Consider the following 23,105-nt stretch of genomic DNA (forward strand, 5'->3'; position numbering starts at 1 on the left):
ATCGGGATATATTGTATAAAAATACTTATTTGTTTTTAGAATATTGGTTCCAAAATAATATCCTATTGGTCAGCCAACTGGTAAATGCAGAGGGTCGTTTACTTAGTTATAAGGAATTCTTATCACTTTACAAGGTCCCTGTAACACCTAAAGATTTCATAATTGTTTTAGATGCCATTCCCTCAGGTGTTGCTCTGTTATTCAGGAACGTGTCAAGACCTGACCCTCAGAACCTACTTTCCATTGAGCCTGTTTACTCATCAGCAGGAAAGATTTGTTTCTCTTTTGGTCCATTCAACAACAGAGCGAAACAAACCTTGTTTCAGCAGGATGTTGTATCTATAACTTATGTCATGCCTTATTGGAATGGATTTATTGATAATATCTGTTGGAAAAAAGTTTGGATGTTGCCACACATACCTACTTGTTAACAAAATTAAGGAAGTTTCCATTAAAATTATTCATAAATATTATCCTGCCAACCACTATATGAAGAAGTTTAAGGAAATCATCAACTCAAATAGTTCCTTTTGTAATGACCACCCAGAAACAGTGTTGCATATATTTTGGAATTGTATTCATGTAAGAAAACTGTAGCAAGACATCAGTAGATTTATAATCAAACACATTTATGAAGATCTTACACTATTGTGGAGATGTACTGCTTGGATTCTTTACCTACGATAGAAATAAGATAAAACATTTATGTATTAAATTTTTCTGTATTTAATTTCATTATTCTTTTGGCCAAATTTAATATTCACACATGTAAATTTACAAACAAAACACCACATTTTCTTACCTTACAAAAATAAATTCAACTGTATTTTAAGACAATACTCTACTAACAAAAAAGCTGTATAATAAGTGTATGTATGTCCCTTAAGGTCCTTGTGTAATGTGATATTGTACCCCCTAGCCCAATTGTCCTTTGTATATTATTTATATATACTTGTTTTCCCACATGTACTTCCTGTATTGATTTTTGTTAAAAAATATGTATAAAAAATAAAAACATTTGCAAGGTTCCGCATAGGATATTTGGATTGATTGTGATTGTGTAAGACGCCGCCTCTTGTATTTGCAGATATCCACGTGATTGGATTAGAAGGGGCACTAGTAGAGGTGGGCGTTGCGTCGAGAGAGAAAGACATTTGTGTCTGCTGCACCCGGTAGATTTTTAAAAAGCTGTCTAAAAATAATTTGACCTTTTATATAAAAAAGTGCGATGTTGTCCAGTCCGGATTGACCCTTCTCTGGGTCCAGACTCAGACCACCAGTTGAGTTTGGCTGGCCTACATTATGATCAAATAGCCACAGTAGCCTACATGGTCACTGTTAAAACTGTAACTTAAAGCAGGTACAGCCAGAGTTCACAATAAACGCACACTGGAAGTTGCATAGAATTTTTACAATATTCAAGTTTGCGCTCAGCAGACGTGAAATTTCACAGTGCCTATTTTTTTTTAGAGGGAACGTTGGTTGAGTGCTATTGTTGATTTTGCCTTTAGAATGTGCTGGCAATACAGAATCCGTATTAACTATTGTAACGAATTCAATGGCCGTGTTCGACAGCATCAAAACCTTGATGGATCATGGGAAAATTGTTTCTGCCTGATCTACAAATCACTACTCATTATTTGTAGATCCGTCAATCGATCACAATTTACCCATGATACATAAGAGTTTTGATCCTCTCGAACACGGTTAAAAACACTGAATGTAAAAAATTCATGAGACTCACCAACAATATCTTTTGAGTCCTCTTTATTTCACCCTCAGAGCTTCTTGTGCCATCTAGTGTCCATAAGATGTAATGGTCAAATCAGCAACATTTTCACAACTTTCATTTTTAACCCAACAGTGTTTTTTTCTAATGGGGGCAGGTATCCTAGCAGTTGGGCCATTAACCGAAAGGTCGCTGATTCGAATAGCCGAACTAACAAGGTGAAAAATCTGCCAATGTGCCCTTGAGCAAGGCACTTAAACCTAACTTGCTCCTGGGGTAACGTACTATGGCTGACCCTGTAAAACCACACATTTACCTGCACCTATCTGGTGTATGTGACAATAAAAAAAAATCTAATGTGGGATGTTATACTCGTGTGCGATGTAAAATACACTAGCTAGTAACCCCATTCCAAAACACCATTTAATTCTTAGACGAAAGCTGGATCATAAACACCTACAGTACCAGTCAAAAATGTAAGTGGCTTTCATATGGGGGAGCCGGCCCTTTAAAGTTAGCAATTAAGATAAATAATTAACCAGAAAAGTTGGAATACTTTTGTTAGTGTTGAAATTATTTACAGCCCAAATCAGTGGACCAGGCTATAGTTATTGGAATTCATCTTGGAACATCTTGCAAAAACAAAGAACAGTATTCATTCTAAAATAATAGTCCATATAAAAAAAGCTTTTAAAATGACCATTTCAATGCATTGTACTTCATATCAATATATTCTTAAAGCATTACAGACTGGTATGACAAATATCATGACACAAATACTAACAAACAATATCTGGATGTTATGAAGAAAAACAAATACAAATAATCCTGGTTAGCAGTAGCCACTCATCTTTCAAATTCTTTAAAAAAAGGTCAACTGATGTGACCAAGATGCCAGAAGCAAGCTTAGGCACAACGTCAGTAAAACCACACTCACTGTTAAATTGAGTATAGTTGAGTGAAATAACATTGGCTGGGTACTGTACAGTGCTTTAAGTGAAAGTGAGTTAAATACAATGAGCTTGGGGGTTTTCATCCAAAGCAGGGGACATCAAAACCACAATTTCTATCTCATGACATCACTGAGAAGCAGACGACAACAGGGCATTGTATAACAAAGCACCCCTCCAAAAAAGTGACCCTCTTGAGGCGAGATGGATGGAAATGCTCCGTTTGGTGCTTTAATTGAGGAGAAGTGGGGGGAGCGGGCATAGGGTCATATAAAACATCAGGGTTCAGGGAATATGGGGATATAGTTCTGTAGCTCGTCCTCCATGTTTCCATCTCGGTGTTCCACAGAAGCTGAGGAGGCTTAGGACACAGGGAGGGTAGTAGAACTGCTATTGGCCAACAGGGAGGCAAGGGAATCAGAATCCAGATGGTGTCAGGACGTTCATGTCCCTGGGTTTGAGTTTGTGTGGGCGGGTCTGGAGGGGTCTGTTGCCCTCGATGCTGTTGATCTCAATCTTGGGGGGGTTGAACTTGGCAGGGTCATCCACCATGAGGTTGACCTGGGTCTTGATGCCCTCCATGGTGCTAGACTTCTGCATGCCAAAGTATGACTTTAGTGTGAAGCCTGAGGAAGAGCAGAGGAGACGAGGTTGTTAACGCACCTGACAAAAAGGTATGGCATCATCAAAGCAAAAAAACTGCAACATCCATTACATTTCAAGTTATTTTTTAGAAACCGAAATGCTGACTTGACCATGACTATAGAAGACTATAATTCACACATTCTCTCTTGGGAACACAAAGTCTATTCTTAGACCCTTCTCACTTAAAAAAAAAAGTATACAAAGAAAGCTCTGCCAACAGTCCTGATAATTGAAACTCCTGAGGGACTGATTTCTCACCTGTGTTGGTTTCTGAACCGGGGTCAGTAGTGGACTTCTGTACTACTGGGCGAGAAGTTCCAAATAAGCTCCACCTCTCCCCTCCCGCTCCACCTCCTCCCTCGTTGCCTCCCATTTCAGGGCTGAGGTTAGGACTACTGAGCTCTGGGGCAGCAAGAAATGGTGCAACAAAGCTGTTAGAGACAGAACAATTGAACCCAATGTGCCATCTGAAAATGTTTCTCAGATTTGAATCTAGTGCTCATTCAGAGGGATGTGGACGTCTATTCTACTACAGGAACTCTTACAAAATAGCCATTTGATACATACCTGCGGTTGAGTATCGGTGAGGAGTTGGGGCTGATGCTGGGGGTAACACAGGGGGTGCTGGAAGGGGTGCCACAAGGGGTGGATTGAGCTGATGTCGTAAGCCTGTCCTCCTTGAAGTCCCCGCTTGGCATTCTCAGCTTCTGCAGAGACAAAGAGGTAGAAAGATGCAGCTTAGACATGTTGTTCAGTAGCACTCTTGTCTGCAGCCCATGAGGGAGCGAGAGGCATGCGTTTTGCATGGTAAAGACACGTATACACAGACAACTACCCAAATGACGAGACCCAAGAGCAAGATTGTGACATTGAGGCGGGTCAAATGATGGTGGGCCACGTAAACACACAAACCAAAGACCAGTTTGGCCTGTTTTCCCCCATCAACATTTGTTTTTGCATCAAACTAAGGATATTTGGAAACTGTTGACCGCAGTCAGTGGGAGAAATGAGTGATTAACCTAAGGGGCCCACCAGGCTACACAATGTCCATTTGACTGGTGCCCAGACTAATGATCTAAGACCCCTCTCTATGCAGGAATAACATTCTTGTCAGCAGTGGTAAAGAGTACAGAGGTAAAAAAAAAAAAACTTGAAAGTACTACTTAAGTAGTTTTTTAGGGTGTCTGTACTTTACTATTTATATTGTTGACAACTTTTACTTTTATTTCACTTACATTCATAAAGAAAATAATGTACTTTATACATTTTCCCTGACACCCAAAAGTACTCGTGCCCTTTTGAATGCTTAGCAGGACAGGAAAATGGTCTAATTCACACACTTATCAAGAGTACATCCCTGGTTATCACTACTGCCTCTGATCTGACGGACTCACTAAACACATGCTTTGTTTGTAAATGATGTCAGTGTTGGAGCATGCCCCTGGCTATTTGTAAAAATAAAATACAAAATGTTCTTTATATAAGGAGTTAGAAATTATTTATACTTTTAGTATATTTTAGCAAATACATTTACATTTGATACTTAAGTATATTTGAACCCAAATACTTTTAGACTTACTCAAGTAGTATTTTACTGGGTGAGTTTTACTTTTTCTAATAAGATATCTTTACTTTAACTCAAGTATGAAAATTCTGTAATTCTTCCACCACTACTCCTCAGTCCAAAATTCTATGATCACTGCATGCCACGTATTTTCATTATACACAAGTATATAACTCAGAGGCATCAAGCCAGGGAGTGTTTTCCCCAGGCCAAATAATAAACAGGCAGACCACAACTGTCCTGCACCCACCAGCACAAGTCAAGACCTGTCACCAAACAACCCCTATTCCCTATATAATCCATAGCAGGGTACCCAGAGTCAAATAAGGTTTCCCAACTAGGTATCAATATTCCCAGAAGACTCAGCCTAGTCTCCTATCTAGAGAGTTTCCCAGCTAATGAAATCCATAGAACCATGATAGGCTAATGAAAAAGCATGCTTCCCAAGCTCCAATCTTCCCTTTTTGAGTCAGTATTAACCAAAATCAACAATCTCTAGAACAATATTCTCTATGTTCCATCATTCTACATTCCTTCTGGGAATGTTGGGAGGAATATCCTATACTTCTGTGTGTATTATGCTCCTGCAATCTCGGTCTGTCCTCACTGTTGCAATCCTTTCCTTTCGAGTTCTGATCACTCTCGTGCTCATCATTTGAATGCAGCGTATACCCTGTTCCCTCTTAGACTGTTAGGAGCAGAGAAAACTATCTAGAGGTTTCTTCTAGGGTGTCAGCAAAAGACCCAAACATATTTGGAACCCTGCCCTTTCGAAACCTAAACTGGTGTTCAGCACAGCACAAGCCGGTTGGGGACCACATTTTGATGTCATACAACCACTTAGCCCTTGATCATGACTCTCAGTTCCATTACATTACAGAAGAATCATGGTGAAGAAGACGTCTTCTGTATGGGGGAGTTTCAGAACAGTAACTCCGTCTGAACAGTAACATGCATCGCTTGTGGTACGGTTTGGGAAGCATAAAGGACCTTATCTTTCATATCAGTGAGAAGCAATTTACAAATAAACAGAACGTTGAAATGACACACACCTTTATAGTAGGGATGCACGATAGAGTCGGTAAGCATATCGGAATCGGCAGATATTAGCAAAAATGCCAATATCGCGTCGGCTCTATGTCTAGTTTAACACCGATGTGCAAAACCGATGTCAAAGCTGACGTGCATATCTATATAACGTAGGTAGATGAGGTAATGACGCCACGAAAAATACAGCCTTCCTAACCGAGCCCACAATGTCTGCTGTGTGGGTCTATTTTGAAGTTTCAAAGGAAGATAACAAAAAGACCATATGCAATGTTTGTGCTGCTATTATTTCCCAAGGACCGGAGAAAATGAAATCTTTTAATACCACAAACTTAACTACTCATTTGAAAGTGCATCCCCCCCAGACGTTCAACAAAGTATTGTTGAAACGCACATCCATGAGCTACTTGCTATGGGCGTCACTGCTATTAGCTTCACAACTGACATTTGGACCAGCGATGTCAGCCCCATGAGCATGCGGAGTCTGACAGCACAGTGGATAGACAAGGATTTCGTACATGCTCAAGAATGTGCTGGTTCTCATACCGCTGCTGCCATTTCAATGGCATTTGAGAACATGTTTGAAACTTGGAAAATCCCCAAGAACAAAGTACATGCTGTGCTACGTGATAATGCACGTAACATGACAAAGGCTTCGGAAGAATGCGGAGTCGACAGTTTGCCATGCATGGCACACACGCTGCAAATGGCTGCGAACAAAGGTGTTTTGGTTCCAATGCAGCATATCTGACAGTGGCAACAGGTAGGAAGATAGTGGGTCATTTTAAACACTCACAGCTAGCATACAGCCACCGCCTGCAAGCAATACATTTACATTTACATTTAAGTCATTTAGCAGACGCTCTTATCCAGAGCGACTTACAAATTGGTGCATTCACCTTATGACATCCAGTGGAACAGCCACTTTACAATAGTGCATCTAAATATTTTAAGGGGGGTGAGAAGGATTACTTTATCCTATCCTAAGTATTCCTTAAAGAGGTGGGGTTTCAGGTGTCTCCGGAAGGTGGTGATTGACTCCGCTGTCCTGGCGTCGTGAGGGAGTTTGTTCCACCATTGGGGAGCCAGAGCAGCGAACAGTTTTGACTGGGCTGAGCGGGAACTGTACTTCCTCAGTGGTAGGGAGACGAGCAGGCCAGAGGTGGATGAACGCAGTGCCCTTATTTGGGTGTAGGGCCTGATCAGAGCCTGGAGGTACTGAGGTGCCGTTCCCCTCACAGCTCCGTAGGCAAGCACCATGGTCTTGTAGCGTATGCGAGCTTCAACTGGAAGCCAGTGGAGAGAGCGGAGGAGCGGGGTGACGTGAGAGAACTTGGGAAGGTTGAACACTAGACGGGCTGCGGCGTTCTGGATGAGTTGTAGGGGTTTAATGGCACAGGCAGGGAGCCCAGCCAACAGCGAGTTGCAGTAATCCAGACGGGAGATGACAAGTGCCTGGATTAGGACCTGAGCCGCTTCCTGTGTGAGGCAGGGTCGTACTCTGCGGATGTTGTAGAGCATGAACCTACAGGAACGGGAGCAGTACAGTACAGGAGCAGCTTGGAGTGAAAACAAAAAGGCTTAAGCAAGACGTTTCCACCCAATGGAACGGTACTTTTTACATGATGGAGAACCTGCTGGAACAGAAATGAGTGCTTGGTGGGTACGCAGCCGACTATCAGTTACCTGCAATAATCAGTACAAACCTGTGGACTCTCATTGAAAACATGAACACACTCCTAGCTCCATTCAAACAACTGACTCGAGAAATAAGCTCATAAACTGCGTCTGCAGCAGACGTGGTACCCTCTTATGGCATTGAAACGCCTGCTCAACAAAACTGCCGACACATATTGCAAAAGTACTCTACTAGAGGCTGTGAACAAGCAATTCGGTGGCATTCTCTCTGAGCCTCTTTACTGTGTTGCCACCATGCTCGATGCTAAGTAGAAGGATTGCTACTTCGATGCAGACAAGCAACAGGGTTTACGTGAAATGTTACAGACGCAGCTGGACAAGATGGAAATGGACAGTGCGCACCGAGGAAGAGGACCCATGACAGAAGAGGCCACGGACAGACTGAGCTGAAACTTCACTGTTTGACATGTATGATGAAATCCTGGTTGAGAATGAAATGACTGATCAAATGAATGAAACAGCACAGCAAGTAAGTTAAATAAATAGGTTTTGATAATGTTTCACTGGTAATGGGGACATACAGTTGAAGTCGGAAGTTTACATACACAGGTTGGAGTCATTAAAACATGTCTGTGGATGTATTTCAAGGCCTACCTTCAAACTTAGTGCCTCTTTGCTTGACATCATGGGAAAATCAAAAGAAATCAGCCAAGACCTCAGAAAAAAGATTGTAGACCTCCACAAGTCTGGTTCATCCTTCTGAACAATTTCCAAACACCTGAAGGTACCACGTTCATCTGTACAAACAATAGTACGCAAGTATAAACACCATGGGACCACGCAGCCATCATACCGCTCAGGAAGGAGACGTGTTCTGTCTACTAGAGATGAACGTACTTTGGTGCGAAATGTGCAAATCAATCCCAGAACAACATCAAAGGACCTTGTGAAGATGCTGGAGGAAACAGGTACAAAAGTATCTATATCAACAGTAAAATGAGTCCTGAAAGACCGCTCATCGACATAACCTGAAAGACCGCTCAGCAAGGAAGAAGCCACTGCTCCAAAACCGCCATAAAAAAAGCCAGACTACGTGGGGACAAGAATGTATGCACACATGGGACAAAGCTAAATCATATATTATTATTATATTATATTATCTTACTTTTTGGAGAAATGTCTGGTCTCTGGTCTGAAGAAACAAAAATAGAACTGTTTGGCCATAATGACCATCTGTCAGAAAGATATCAGTTTGTCTCTGTGAATGGTTTGTCCTCTGACAAATCAACTGTAAATTTCGGTGTTCCTCAAGGTTCCGTTTTAGGACCACTATTGTTTTCACTATATATATTTTACCTCTTGGGGATGTCATTCGAAAACATAATGTTAACTTTCACTGCTATGCGGATGACACACAGCTGTACATTTCAATGAAACATGGTGAAGCCCCAAAATTGCCCACGCTAGAAGCGTGTGTTTCAGACATAAGGAAGTGGATGGCTGCAAACTTTCTACTTTTAAATTAGGACAAAACAGAGATGCTTGTTCTAGGTCCCAAGAAACAGAGATTTTCTGTTGAATCTGACAATTAATCTTAATGGTTGTACAGTCGTCTCAAATAAAACTGAAGGACCTCAGCGTTACTCTGGACCCTGATCTCTCTTTTGACGAACACATCAAGACTGTTTCAAGGACAGCTTTTTTCCATCTACGTAACATTGCATAAATCAGAAACTTTGTCCAAAAATGCAAAAGCATTAATCCATGCTTTTGTTACTTCTAGGTTTGACTACTGCAATGCTCTACTTTCCGGCTTCCTGGATAAAGCACTAAATAAACTTCAGTTAGTGCAAAATACGGCTAATAGAATGCTGACTAGAACAAAACAATTTGATCATATTACTCCAGTGCTAGACTCTCTACACTGGCTTCCTGTCAAAGCAAGGGCTGATTTCAAGGTTTTACTGCAAACCTACAAAGCATTACATGGGCTTGCTCCTACCTATCTTTCTGATTTGGTCCTGCCGTACATACCTACACGTACGCTACGGTTACAAGACGCAGGCCTCCTAATTGTCCCCATATTTCTAAGCAAACAGCTGGAGACAGAGCTTTCTCCTATAGAGCTCCATTTTTATGGAATGGTCTGCCTACCCATGTGAGAGACGCAAACTCGGTCTCAACCTTTAAGTCTTTACTGAAGACTCATCTCTTCAGTGGGTCATATGATTGAGTGTGGTCTGGCCCAGGGGTGTGAAGGTGAACGGAAAGGCTCTGGAGCAACGAACCGCCCTTGCTGTCTCTGCCTGGCCGGTTCACCTGTTTCCACTGGGATTCTCTGAACCAACCGTGAAGCACGGAGGTGGCAGCATCATGTTGTGGGGTGCTTTGCTGCAGGAGGGACTGGTGCACTTCACAAAATAGATGGCATCATGAGGGAGGAAAATTATGTGGATATATTGTAGCAACATCAAGACAGTCAGGAAGTTAAAGCTTGGTCACAAATGGGTCATCCATATGGACAATGACCCCAAGCATACTTCCAAAGTTGTGGCAAACTGGCTTAAGAACAACAAAGCCAAGGTATTGGAGTGACCATCACAAAGCCCTGACCTCAATCCTATAGATAATTTGTGGGCAGAACTGAAAAAGTGTGTGCGAGCAAGGAGGCCTACAAACCTGACAGTTACACCAGCTCTGTCAGGAGGAATGGGCCAAAATTCACCCAACTTATTGTGGTAGCATTATGTAAACTTCTGACCCACTGGGAATGTGATGAAATAAATAAAAGCTATAATCTACTATTATTCTGACATTTCACATTCTTAAAATAAAGTGGTGATCCTAACTGACCTAAAACGGGAAATTTTTACTAGGATTAAATATCAGGAATTGTGAAAAACTGAGTTTAAATGTATTTGACAAAGGTGTATGTAACCTTTGACTTCAACTGTACGGAAATGCCAACAAAACTTTTATGCCAGTGTCTGTTTGTCTCAGAGAGAGATACGCATTGTATTTTCATTTTCTGTTACTACATCGGCCAACATTTGCAAATGTAGACCTATGCCTATTGATACTTTGGAATGCAAGAATAATGCAATCTGTTGTATTAAACGTACTAGGTTTTCAGTGCAGCTTCACACATTGTAGACAAAAAAAGAAACAGACTCTCGTGACAAAGTCTAGCAGGTCCTCTTTGTGAAGAAACACCTCCCCCAAATGTTACAATTGTAAATATGCAGTCATATTGTAACCCAGCCATCTAGAGTCACTGGGGAAAAAATGACTAAGCCCAATGGCTATTCTGTTGTTTATTCATGGCTGGTATAGGTCAAGATTTTCATCTAATTTTAAACAAAGCACTTTTGTTCATTTTCTAAATGAAAGATGAACTGTGTTGTAAATTTTCTCTCATTTTTAAGTTGTGCCATTCATAGCAGTTTAACAGCCTAGAGACAGAAATGTTTTCAAGCAGTTGAAGCTAAAATGCTTAACTGCATTTTTAGTTAACCTGTTACTCCTACCCCCTACTTTTTCAAACATTCTGTTAAAAATCGCGCAACATTTCAGCGCCCTGCTGCTCATGCCAGGAATATAGTATATGCATATGATTAGTATGTGTGGATAGAAAACACTCAGACGTTTATAAAACTGGTTAAATCACTGCTGTGACTATAACAGAACGTGTGTTTCATCGAAAAGTGCAGGAAAATCTGATCACTGAAAATGGAAATAAATATCCATGCGCCACTTCCAGGAATTGTTAAAGAAGAACCAAATTAAATGAGGCCGAGGTTGCAGTACCTACAGCTTCCACGCGATGTCTAGAGTCTTGTCATTTGCTTCGGCTTTGATTCTTGGTCAAACCTGAATCTAGGGAACCGATTCCCTCCGGTCTCTGACCGGATGTTTTGGTTGAGAAATATCCGGACATTTTTTACAGACGGACACCTACAGAATTGACATCGCCTCCTGATGAATTTTATCGCTTATTAACGTGTACTAATACCTAAAGTTGCATTACAAAAGTATTTCGAAGTGTTTTGTGAAAGTTTATCGTCGACTTTTTTAATTTAAAAAAATGACGTTACATTATGAAACGCTATTTTTTTTATCACACAGTCTTCATAGATCGATATCTAGGCTATATATGGACCGATTTAATCGAAGAAAAGACCCAATAGTGATTATGGGACATCTAGGAGTGTCAACAAAGAAGATGGTCAAAGGTAATGAATGTTTTATATTTTATTTGTGCGGTTTGTGTAGCGACGACTATGCTAATTATTTTGTTTACGTCCCCTGCGGGTCTTTTGGGGTGTTACATGCATTCAGATAATAGCTTCTCATGCTTTCGCCGAAAAGCATTTTAAAAATCTGACTTGTTGCCTGGATTCACAACGAGTGTAGCTTTAATTCAATACCCTGCATGTGTATTTTAATGAACGTTTGAGTTTTAACTAATACTATTAGCATTTAGCGTAGTGCATTTGCATTTCCAGATCTCTAGATGGGACGCCTGCGTGCCAGGTAGGAGCAAGAGGTTAACCAATATTTTTTTCAAAGAATTTTTACCTTTCTCCATACAGTCAAGATTGGATAGTAAGAAGAGCCACCAACAACTGAATCATCTTTGTAATGCGGTGCAGCTAAAATATTTGTGTCATGAATGTCTGTTGTGCGATAAAATACATTCATGGATTTGTCATTTACAAGTTATTTAAAAAATCTGTTCCTAACTGAACATATGTTACTTTGTTTCAACTATACTAGAATGCTTAAAAAAAAAACGCTAAAATTGTAAATATTGGTTATCGGTATCTGTATCAGGTATTTTGGTAAGGAAAAGATTGGATATCCAGTAATGGCAAAAATGTTATATCGGTGCATCCATAATTTATAAGGTTAGGGTTAGTTCCCACACATCCATATATCCATGTTACAGCACTTGTTTCCAGAAGACCGATAATTAGCTATCTAGCATGCTCCGAACACCTGTGTGCAATGTTCCCTCTAAGCGGCATGCGGGCTCGCAGCTCCACCGTGACTACCGTGCAGAAGAAATATCGCAGAGAAGCACGAGATTTAACTTTCACCTAACTTTCTAGAGTTTTCCCCGTTAATTAAAACTCTCAATGTTTCCCTTCACTGTGATAATTGTGATCGAATCAATGCAATATTAGCCACTTTCAATGCAACATACCAAAACAAACTATGCAAGAGATTTTGTTGTGGGCAGAACGCATCAGAGTAGGATTCTATTGCATTGACAGACACCACTCAGGCCTGTACTCTACACTGACCGGTGCGCCATAACAAGCAGAGATGCAGTAGGCCTATATACAAATAGACCATTGCCATATATGGATCTGTGCCATTCACTTATACGGGACTTTTTACAGCATGAGCGGTCATGCTTGTTTTGAGATCAAAGCGAAAGCTACACATAGCAACGTGTGCACATTTGTACATATCCTTTGTTAGTGAGGTAATAGCCTAGTTATAAATGATTTGTAGTCAGCATTGGGGCGAGTTGCTTCCTACATGAGCACAAAACATTGGCATTTCTATAGACACTTGAAAAGCAAATCAGGTAATAACTTTTGTTTGTCTTAAAGGGGCAGTGTTGTATTTTGAGACAGGCTTGAATAAGCTAGGTAGCCAATAGGCAGAAGGAAGCATCATTTGCCGGATTCTCTGTAATAGTGTTATGGGAATAATAATTCATTTTATAAAGTGGTATCTTGCATCAAACAACAACATTTTCATTCACCTCCTTATCTGAAGGACAAGTGTATTAACTGTATGTTTTTTTCAAAAGTCTAATGAAATGTAGGCCTATATTGAACACCACACATTGGCTGCTAATGTAGGCTGAACGATAGAACAGTTAATTCCATGTTAAAATGTTATGGGATTAATTTTCACAACATTCAAGTTGGCTGAAATTTGGTCAGTGCCAAAAAATGAGGGAACGTTGCCTGTGTGTAACGAAAAAAGGCTGCCAAAAACATGTTGTCACTGAAAAATACTTTTGCTGCAACTGTGATAAAGCTGGTTAAAACAGTGGACAGTAAGTGTGCATTTAGCATTTATGAAATTATTTTGATGTGAAATGAAAGTAAAGGGCTTTATGTTCCCAGAACCGTTTTGCAATTGAGAATCGATTCACATTTCAATGGAGTATTTGGCTCTCAGAGCCAGTCTACCTCTGAAAATAAAATAAGGTCCTTGGACCTTCAAGAGTAATGGTAATAGAGCCTCCACAGTGGAGGTTTCATAATACCCATAAAACCTAGCAGTCAAACAGGTAAATGGTTCCAATCGTTATCCCACCATTAATTTTCCTATAGGGAATTTTCGAAACAATTAAAATGAGGTGTGTGTTTCGTCTGTGTTTTGTGTAGGCTTACCCTGGCGTGAAATTGTAATAACTATCTTGGACAAGGTGACTTTTATACATTTATTTGTCTCCACTTACTCTCAGATTACGTGCAAATCTACAAATCCCTGCAGGTCATCTCTAGCTGACACCTTTGCTAACAGGTTCTCTGTCAATTTAAAATGTACACAAGACAGTTCACAGAAATGTCATTTGAAAGAAATGTAGCTAAATTATTGATTACTACAATCGAGGCCAAAGGTTTTGAGAATGACAAAATATTAATTTTCACAATGTCTCAGTTTGTATGATGGCAATTTGCATATACTCCAGAATGTTATGAAAAGTGATCAGATGATCAATTCATTGCAAAGTCCCTCTTTGCATTGCAAATGACCTGAATCCCCAAAAACCATTTCCACTGCATTTCAGTCCTGCCGCAAAAGGAACCAGCTGACATGTCAGTGATTCTCTCGTTAAACACAGGTGTGAGTGTTGATGAGGACAAGGCTGGAGATCCCTCTGTCATATCGTTTGAGTTCAAATAACAGACTGGAAGCTTCAAAAGGAGGGTAGTGCTTGGAATCATTGTTCTTCCTCTGTCAGCCATGGTTACCTGCAAGGGAACACATGCAGTCGTCATTGCTTTGCACAAAAAGGGCTTCACAGGCAAGGATATTGCTGCCAGTAAGATTGAACCTAAATCAACCATTTATCAGATCATCAAGAACTTCAAGGAGAGTGGTCCAATTGCACCCAAGAAAGTCCAGCAAGCACCAGGACCATCTCCTAAAGTTGATTCAGCTGCGGGATCGGGGCACCACCAGTACAGAGCTTGCTCAGGAAAGGCAGCAGGCAGGTGTCAGTGCATCTACACGCACAGTGAGGTGAAGACTTTTGGAGGATGGCCTGGTTTCAAGAAGGGCAGCAAAGAAGCCACTTCTCTCCAGGAAAAACATCAGGGACAGACTGATATTCTGCAAAAAGGTACAGGGATTGAACTGCTGAGGACTGGGGTAAAGTCATTTTCTCTGATGAATCCCCTTTCCAATTGTTTGGGGCATCCGTAAAAAAGCTTGTCCAGAGAAGACAGGCTGAGCGCTACCATCAGTCCTGTGTCATGCCAACGGTAAAGCATCCTGAGACCATTCATGTGTGGGGTTGCTTCTCAGCCAAGGGTGTGGGCTCACTCACTATTTTGCCTAAGAATACAGCCATGAATAAAGCATGGTAGCAACACATCCTCCGAGAGCAACTTCTCCCAACCATCCAGGAACAGTTTGGTGATGAACAATGCCTTTTCCAGCATGATGGAGCACCTTGCCATAAGGCAAAAGTGACAACTAAGTTGGAACAAAACATTGATATTTTGGGTCCATGGCCAGGAAACTCCCCAGACCTTAATCCCATTGAGAACTTGTGGTCAATCCTCAAGAGGCGTGTGGACAAACAAAAAGCCACAAATTCTGACAAACTCCAAGTATTGATTATGCAAGAATGGGCTGCCATCAGTCAGGATGTGGCCCAGAAGTTAATTGACAGCATGCCATGGTGGATTGCAGAGGTCTTGAAAAAGAAGGGTCAACACTAGAAGTCGACTGATTAATCGGAATGGCCGATAAATGAGGGCCGATTTCAAGTCTTCATAACAAATCGGAACTTGGCAAGTCGGTTAAGAACACATTCTTATTTTCAATGACTGCCTAGGAACGGTGGGTTAACTGCCTTGTTCAGGGGCAGAACGACAGATTCAGCTCTGGGATTCAATCTTGCAACCTTACGGTTAACTAGTCCAACGCTCTAACCACCTGCTTTACATTACACTCCACGAGGAGCCTGCCTGTTACACGAATGCAGTAAGAAGCCAAGGTATGTTGCTGGCTAGCATTAAACTTATCTTATAAAAAACAAACAAATCAATCTCAATCATAATCACTAGTTAACCAATAATATCATCAACCATGTGTAGTTATCTAGCATTTCCTGCATATAACCGATGTGGTGCGCAGTCGCGAAAAAGGACTGTCGTTGCTCAAACGTGTACCTAACCATAAACATAAATGTCTTTCTTAAAATCAATACACAAGTATATATTTTTAAACCTGCATATTTAGTTAATATTGCCTGGTAACTTGAATTTCTTTTAACTAGGGAAAATGCAGCAGTTTGGGCCGCCTGGCTCCTTGCGAACTGTGTGAAGACTATTTCTTCCTAACAAAGACAGCCAACTTCGCCAAACAGGGGATGATTTAACAAAAGCGCATTTGCGAAAAAAGCAAAATCGTTACACAGAAGTATATATTTTTAAACCTGCATATTTAGCTAAAAGAAATCCAGGTTTGCAGGCAATATTAACCAGGTGAAATTGTGTCACTTCTCTTGCGTTCATTTCACGCAGAGTCAGGGTATATGCAACAGTTTGGGCCGCCTGGCTTGTTGAGAACTAATTTGCCAGAATATTACGTAATTATGACATAACATTGAAGGTTGTGCAATGTAACAGGAATATTTAGAATAATGGATGCCACCCATTAGATAAAATACGGAACAGTTTTGTATTTCACTGAAAGAATAAACATTTTGTTTTCGAGATGATTGTTTCCAGATTCGACCATATCAATGACCTAAGGTTCGTATTTCTGAGTGTTATGTTATAATTAAGTCTATGATTTGATAGAGCAGTCTGACTGAGAAATGGTAGGCACCAGCAGGCTCGTAAGCATTCAGTCAAACAGCACTTTTGTGCTTTTTGCCAGCAGCTCTTTGCAATGCTTCAAGCATTGCGCTGTTTATGACTTCAAGTCTATCAACTCCCGAGATTAGGCTGGTGTAAACGATGTGAAATGGCTAGCTAGTTAGCAGGGTGCGCGCTAATAGCGTTTCAAACGTCACTCGCTCTGAGACTTGGAGCAGTTGCTCTGCAAGGGCCGCGGATTTTGTGGAGCGATGGGAAACAATGCTTCAATGGTGGCTGTTGTCGTTGTGTTGTTGCTGGTTCGAGCCCAGGGAGGAGCGAGGAGAGGGACGGAAGCTATACTGTTACACTGGCAATACTAAAGTGCCTATAAGAACATCCAATAGTCAAATGTTAATGGTAGAGGGAAATGGTCCTATAATTCCTATAATAACTACAACCTAAAAAACTTACCTGGGAATATTGAAGACTCATGTTAAAAGGAACCACCAGCTTTCATATGTTCTCATGTTCCGAGCAAGGAACTGAAATGTTAGCTTTCTTACATAGCACATATTGTACTTTTACTTTCTTCAACACTTTGTTTTTGCATTATTTAAAACAAATTGAACATGTTTCATTATTTACTTGAGGCCAAATTGATTTTATTGATGTATTATATTAAGAGTAAAATAAGTGTTCATTCAGTATTGTTGTAATTGTCATTATTACAAATAAATAAATAAAAATTGGCCAATTAATCGATATCTGCTTTTTGGTCCTCCAATAATCGGTATTGGCGTTGAAAAATCATCGACCTCTAATATACAAACACACACACACAACGAAATATACATATATATATATTTTTTTCCTTCCTCCCTTGCCCCGCAAGTGTATACTCGTCAGACATCAGAGGTGTCCACTTAATTTGAGGGCTGAGGGGATAGGATGTCTTTTAAGTGTTTGGAAAGCAGCCAGGGTTTCCCAAACTCGGTCATGGAGGCCACGTCTTGGTGTTTGCCCTAGCACTACTACACAGCTGATTCAATAATCAAAGCTTGACGAGTTGACTATTTCAATCAGCTGTGTAGTGCTACGACAAAAAAAAACGTGCACCAAGGGCCGAGTTTGGGAAACCAGGTCTAAGAGGTGCGCCAATGGGCCATTTCTGAAACATAGCATAGGCTTATTTGTTTAGCTCGAAATGACAACCAACCATGTGGCTTGACAAATCTTTTGAGTTGGCTAACTAAACAACAACTTAGCTAGCTAACTAACTAACCTGCCACCAAGTAAACTCTTTAAAGGTACCCATAACGTTAGTGTGATGTTTCTTTGACGACAAACACAGCTAGCTAGTAGCTAACGCGTTAGCTAGCCCAGTGAAAACGCGAATATTGCATGGACCAAATTGGCTAGAGCCTGAGCAGCGGTAAACGTCGGCGAACTAAAAAAGCTTAAACTAACGATGTTAGCGTTATTTAACACACAATGATTACAAAAATAACGAACGTTACTTTGCTGTCCTGATACGATATCGGCAGAATACACTCAAAGAGGTACACTTTGTGCTAGCTAAATTCGCTACGTTGACGTTACGTAAAGGTCGGTTAACTATTCAACTGTTGTGCCTTGACAAATAGCAAGATATGGCTCTGATCAAATACCTTTTCATGTGAAGATTTCTTTGACTCTCCAGGCCAATCCACTCTCTCATTTTATCCATTATTCGTTGTTTTTCAAGTGTAATAAACAAATACAGCACGGAGGTACAATGTGTATTGCAGCTACGAACCTAAAAATGGCCTCATTCTCCCTTTGTTACAGGTGTTCTGATTGGCTGTTTTAGGAAAACGTGGGCTCGTCTCATTTTACTGTGTTGCCTGGCAACATGCACAGCACAAATAGCACTCAAATGTGGAACAGGCAGTTCTTCTTTGTTTCAACATTGTTTCAATAATATATAGAACTTTTCTCACAGCTCTGGTATATAAAGTTTTTTTATTCTGCGCTTTTTTATTCTGCCGACAATGCATTCTGTGGCAGCACAATGATCGATATATGTATATATGTATGTGAGGATCTTGATCAAATCTTTGATCATGACACTGGTGAGGAGGAGAGAGGCCAAGAAACTGACTGTGAAGTAGTAGTCTATGATAAATAGCACAATATGTTTCATCTGAGTATTGGTTATAGACAAAATAATCCATACATTGTGCTTTTCTTTACTCAAAAACTATTTGTATGAGCTCAGGTCAATGAGGCCTACAGGCCATAAATAGCCAATTGAAGTTCACAACTTGGAATGTTCACAAGAACTTAAGTTGATAAAAATATCTAACACAACATTAGGTGATAATATATGTATTGTTATGGATTTATATTCAGATATAATGGGGCGGTCATTTTGGACCAGGAACACATAATTAATTTTTATTTATTTATTTATTTCACCTTTATTTAACCAGGTAGGCAAGTTGAGAACAAGTTCTCATTTACAATTGCGACCTGGCCAAGATAAAGCAAAGCAGTTCGACAGATACAACGACACATAGTTACACATGGAGTAAAACAAACATACAGTCAATAATACAGTATAAACAAGTCTATATACAATGTGAGCAAATGAGGTGAGAAGGGAGGTAAAGGCAAAAAAGGCCATGGTGGCAAAGTAAATACAATATAGCAAGTAAAACACTGGAATGGTAGTTTTGCAATGGAAGAATGTGCAAAGTAGACATAAAAATAATGGGGTGCAAAGGAGCAAAATAAATAAATTAAATACAGTTGGGAAAGAGGTAGTTGTTTGGGCTAAATTATAGGTGGGCTATGTGCAGGTGCAGTAATCTGTAAGATGCTCTGACAGTTGGTGCTTAAAGCTAGTGAGGGAGATAAGTGTTTCCAGTTTCAGAGATTTTTGCAGTTCGTTCCAGTCACTGGCAGCAGAGAACTGGAAGGAGAGGCGGCCAAAGAAATAATTGGTTTTGGGGGTGACCAGAGAGATATACCTGCTGGAGCGAGTGCTACAGGTGGGAGATGCTATGGTGACCAGCGAGCTGAGATAAGGGGGACTTTACCTAGCAGGGTCTTGTAGATGACATGGAGCCAGTGGGTTTGGCGACGAGTATGAAGCGAGGGCCAGCCAACGAGAGCGTACAGGTCGCAATGGTGGGTAGTATATGGGGCTTTGGTGACAAAACGGATTGCACTGTGATAGACTGCATCCAATTTGTTGAGTAGGGTATTGGAGGCTATTTTGTAAATGACATCGCCAAAGTCGAGGATTGGTAGGATGGTCAGTTTTACAAGGGTATGTTTGGCAGCATGAGTGAAGGATGCTTTGTTGCGAAATAGGAAGCCAATTCTAGATTTAACTTTGGATTGGAGATGTTTGATATGGGTCTGGAAGGAGAGTTTACAGTCTAACCAGACACCTAAGTATTTGTAGTTGTCCACGTATTCTAAGTCAGAGCCGTCCAGAGTAGTGATGTTGGACAGGCGGATAGGTGCAGGTAGCGATCGGTTGAAGAGCATGGATTTAGTTTTACTTGTATTTAAGAGCAATTGGAGGCCACGGAAGGAGAGTTGTATGGCATTGAAGCTTGCCTGGAGGGTTGTTAACACAGTGTCCAAAGAAGGGCCGGAAGTATACAGAATGGTGTCGTCTGCGTAGAGGTGGATCAGGGACTCACCAGCAGCAAGAGCGACCTCATTGATGTATACAGAGAAGAGAGTCGGTCCAAGAATTGAACCCTGTGGCACCCCCATAGAGACTGCCAGAGGTCCGGACAGCAGACCCTCCGATTTGACACACTGAACTCTATCAGAGAAGTAGTTGGTGAACCAGGCGAGGCAATCATTTGAGAAACCAAGGCTGTCGAGTCTGCCGATGAGGATGTGGTGGTTGACAGAATCGAAAGCCTTGGCCAGATCAATGAATACGGCTGCACAGTAATGTTTCTTATCGATGGTAATAACATGAAACAAATCCAACAGGAGTTCATGCAAGACGTAGAGAACACATATATTTATTAGAAGCTGGAAAGGACATCCGTAGTATAGGCTACCATTTTTGTGTACAGTGTACCTGCAATGTGGCACGAGAGTGCAAGCTTTCCTTCTGTTAGCTAGACCTGTCTCAGGCATCTCTATTTACGTGGAGTGCTCTGCTCTTTTGCAGCCACCAGATGGCACTATTTACAAGATTCCAGGTTCAAAACCATTAACAATGTTCCTTCTCATTTGATACATTTTGCTTTATAACAAAATTATCCAGTGAAACGCATAAAAAAATCACGAGAAAATAGATTTATTAAAGTATTTTAAATCACTTTAGGCAACAACTGTGCAAAACAGAACACAAAAGCATAACATCCCAACACAGACATATGAAATTGAAATATAAAAAAAGTACAAAATAGAAGTATAAAGTTCATTAGAACAAGAAGCTTCTGCATTAAACTGCTTTGACATTGACTTGGTCTTAAACATTCAGAGTGATGGGATGTCAGACCTTATAGGATAACAACACATTTGTCCCGCCGTGCACATTTTATTTTTGTTTTTGCCCTAGCACTACACAGATTAATCAAATCATCAAAGCTTGACTATTTATGGTTATTTGAATCAGCTGTGTAGTGAGTGCTCGGGCAAAAATCTAAACGTGCAGCAAGTGGGGGCCCCAGTACCGAGTTTGGGAAACCAAGCTAAATGGAGTCATAGAGGGAGTCTGAGACAGGGAATCAGATATCAGCAGAGTCAATGCTTCTCTCATTAGAGATGGCCTCAATTGGAGTGGGGACAGTTGGGGGAGAGGACTTATTCCTGTGAATTAAGCAATTGGACACAATGGTGAGACAAGCCCATGCACTTTTCACTCATATGTCCTCAACAAACTGTTGTACTAAATAATAAACAAATGAAATCAACAATGTTAGTTCTTTAAAGAATGATTTAATCTTTCGTACAGTAAATTATGACACTCCTAAAGAGAAAATAAATTGGTTTACATGACTCACATCAGGCGAGCGAGAAGTCTCTGCACTTTCCTCATACTGGGGTCCAGGCAGTACTGCACTCCATTCTTAAGGCTAACACTATCAAGATATAGAATGATTCAATTGGTATTTTCTCATTTTAAATTTTAATTGATGTCATCATATTATCATCATCCTCATCATAACTGATAAGATGATATATACTCACATGAACTCCAGCCTGTCACAGGAGGGAGTTGGAGGATAGATCTGGATGTCCTCAACAGTGTTTGGAGCGCCAAAGCTGTTCCGCACCTTCCGACACAAACATCGCTGGCTCACAGAACCTATACAGTGAATCAGTGGACAATGAATTGAGTACAATCGAGCTACTTGGAATGACTTAATCGCAATACAAAAACAATTAACCATGCTCAAAAAATGTAAACATCATATTGGCATGTAATAAACGTCCCATACCATAGTGATAATAATTATGGTAAAAAAAAGAGGTAGACTCACGCTGGGCGACTGTGATACAGATGGTGACAGCAAGGAGCAGGAGTATTCTGGTGATCATGGTCATGTTTTCAAGGTGTGATGTTCCCTGCGGGTACAGCTGTTGGTCGAGATGAGTCTGTCTGGTGTGAAGAGATGGTGGACTGGAGATAAGATTTGAGTGTGTAAAGAGATATATGAGATGAGATGAGAGAGAGGTGCTATGAGTAGTTGAGAGAAGGGGCCCCTTATATACACAGCCTTTATCTGTCCAGTGATCATAAGAAATGTCCTTTTATGATGGAAACTGAAACTAACTAGCAACCACAAGAACATGCCCCCCGCTCTTATCCACCCACTCTTTTACTCTGCAACCTCACTTATTTATTACATTTTAGTGTGGCTTATAATACATCTGGCTTTTCAAGATTGATAGTTTTTCAATTGGCTTTGAGTCACTGTTTTCAAATTCTAGTTAAATAAATTGTTTAGTCAGAGGAATGGTGACATAAATACAATTTCTATAGATCAGAGGAATAAACAAAATCCCTTTATGTGATGTGGTTAATCTCCCTAATCCAAGTATCTGGAAAATATGTATATGCCTTTAAAAAATATGATTCATTATTATTTCAAATTCTCTGTGGAAAATTATTTTTCACCTCAGTAGGCCTATCACTATGTTAAGTTAATTTAATCTGTTTTGTAGGAACTGAATCGAATAAATTAGGAACTGAAATAATGGATAGAAATATAATTTAATCCCCTAGAACTATCTATGACTGGGATGTATTTTCAATCATCATTTGCTGTATTTTTAATGTCATACATCAAACAATTGTTTCAGAGATGTGGGGGTTAAAATGTGTTGTGTTTGTTGTGTGCCTGCATCTTTATGTGACGGAGGAGGGTAAGTATTAAGGGGTTTCAGACTGTTCCATTGCGAAGTGAGTCTTTGCCGAACTGCTCTCATCACACATCATCAACACATGT

At 40.4% G+C, this 23,105-nt stretch overlaps 2 protein-coding genes across 2 annotated transcripts; both read right to left on the reverse strand.

Annotated features, from left to right (window-relative positions):
* Nucleotides 1–1,750: 1,750 nt before the first annotated feature.
* On the reverse strand, nt 1,751–18,462 carry LOC123993250 (putative monooxygenase p33MONOX). The gene is made up of 4 exons (XM_046295182.1): nt 18,303–18,462; nt 3,892–4,031; nt 3,583–3,755; nt 1,751–3,305 (listed from the first exon to the last, which is right to left on the reverse strand). Exons 2-4 carry the CDS (start codon nt 4,020–4,022, stop codon nt 3,097–3,099), a joined length of 513 nt encoding a protein of 170 aa, XP_046151138.1. The 5' UTR covers nt 4,023–4,031; nt 18,303–18,462; the 3' UTR covers nt 1,751–3,096.
* Nucleotides 18,463–20,931: 2,469 nt separating this feature from the next.
* Nucleotides 20,932–22,380, reverse strand: LOC123994036 (C-X-C motif chemokine 11-1-like). The gene is made up of 4 exons (XM_046296518.1): nt 22,137–22,380; nt 21,844–21,961; nt 21,657–21,734; nt 20,932–21,462 (listed from the first exon to the last, which is right to left on the reverse strand). Exons 1-4 carry the CDS (start codon nt 22,198–22,200, stop codon nt 21,381–21,383), a joined length of 342 nt encoding a protein of 113 aa, XP_046152474.1. The 5' UTR covers nt 22,201–22,380; the 3' UTR covers nt 20,932–21,380.
* Nucleotides 22,381–23,105: the final 725 nt, after the last annotated feature.

This window comes from Oncorhynchus gorbuscha, linkage group LG13 (assembly GCF_021184085.1).
Source record: "Oncorhynchus gorbuscha isolate QuinsamMale2020 ecotype Even-year linkage group LG13, OgorEven_v1.0, whole genome shotgun sequence".
Taxonomy (NCBI): domain Eukaryota; kingdom Metazoa; phylum Chordata; class Actinopteri; order Salmoniformes; family Salmonidae; genus Oncorhynchus; species Oncorhynchus gorbuscha.

Coding starts and splice junctions, on each gene's coding strand:
- LOC123994036 (XM_046296518.1), bottom strand. CDS start 22,200: ATGACCATGATCACCAGAATACTCCTGCTCCTTGCTGTCACCATCTGT. Junction 21,962..22,136: donor CTGTATCACAGTCGCCCAGC/GTGAGTCTACCT, acceptor TTCACTGTATAG/GTTCTGTGAGCCAGCGATGT. Junction 21,463..21,656: donor AGACTTCTCGCTCGCCTGAT/GTGAGTCATGTA, acceptor CTTAATTCACAG/GAATAAGTCCTCTCCCCCAA.
- LOC123993250 (XM_046295182.1), bottom strand. CDS start 4,022: ATGCCAAGCGGGGACTTCAAGGAGGACAGGCTTACGACATCAGCTCAA. Junction 3,756..3,891: donor TCACCGATACTCAACCGCAG/GTATGTATCAAA, acceptor TGTCTCTAACAG/CTTTGTTGCACCATTTCTTG. Junction 3,306..3,582: donor CGGTTCAGAAACCAACACAG/GTGAGAAATCAG, acceptor GCTCTTCCTCAG/GCTTCACACTAAAGTCATAC.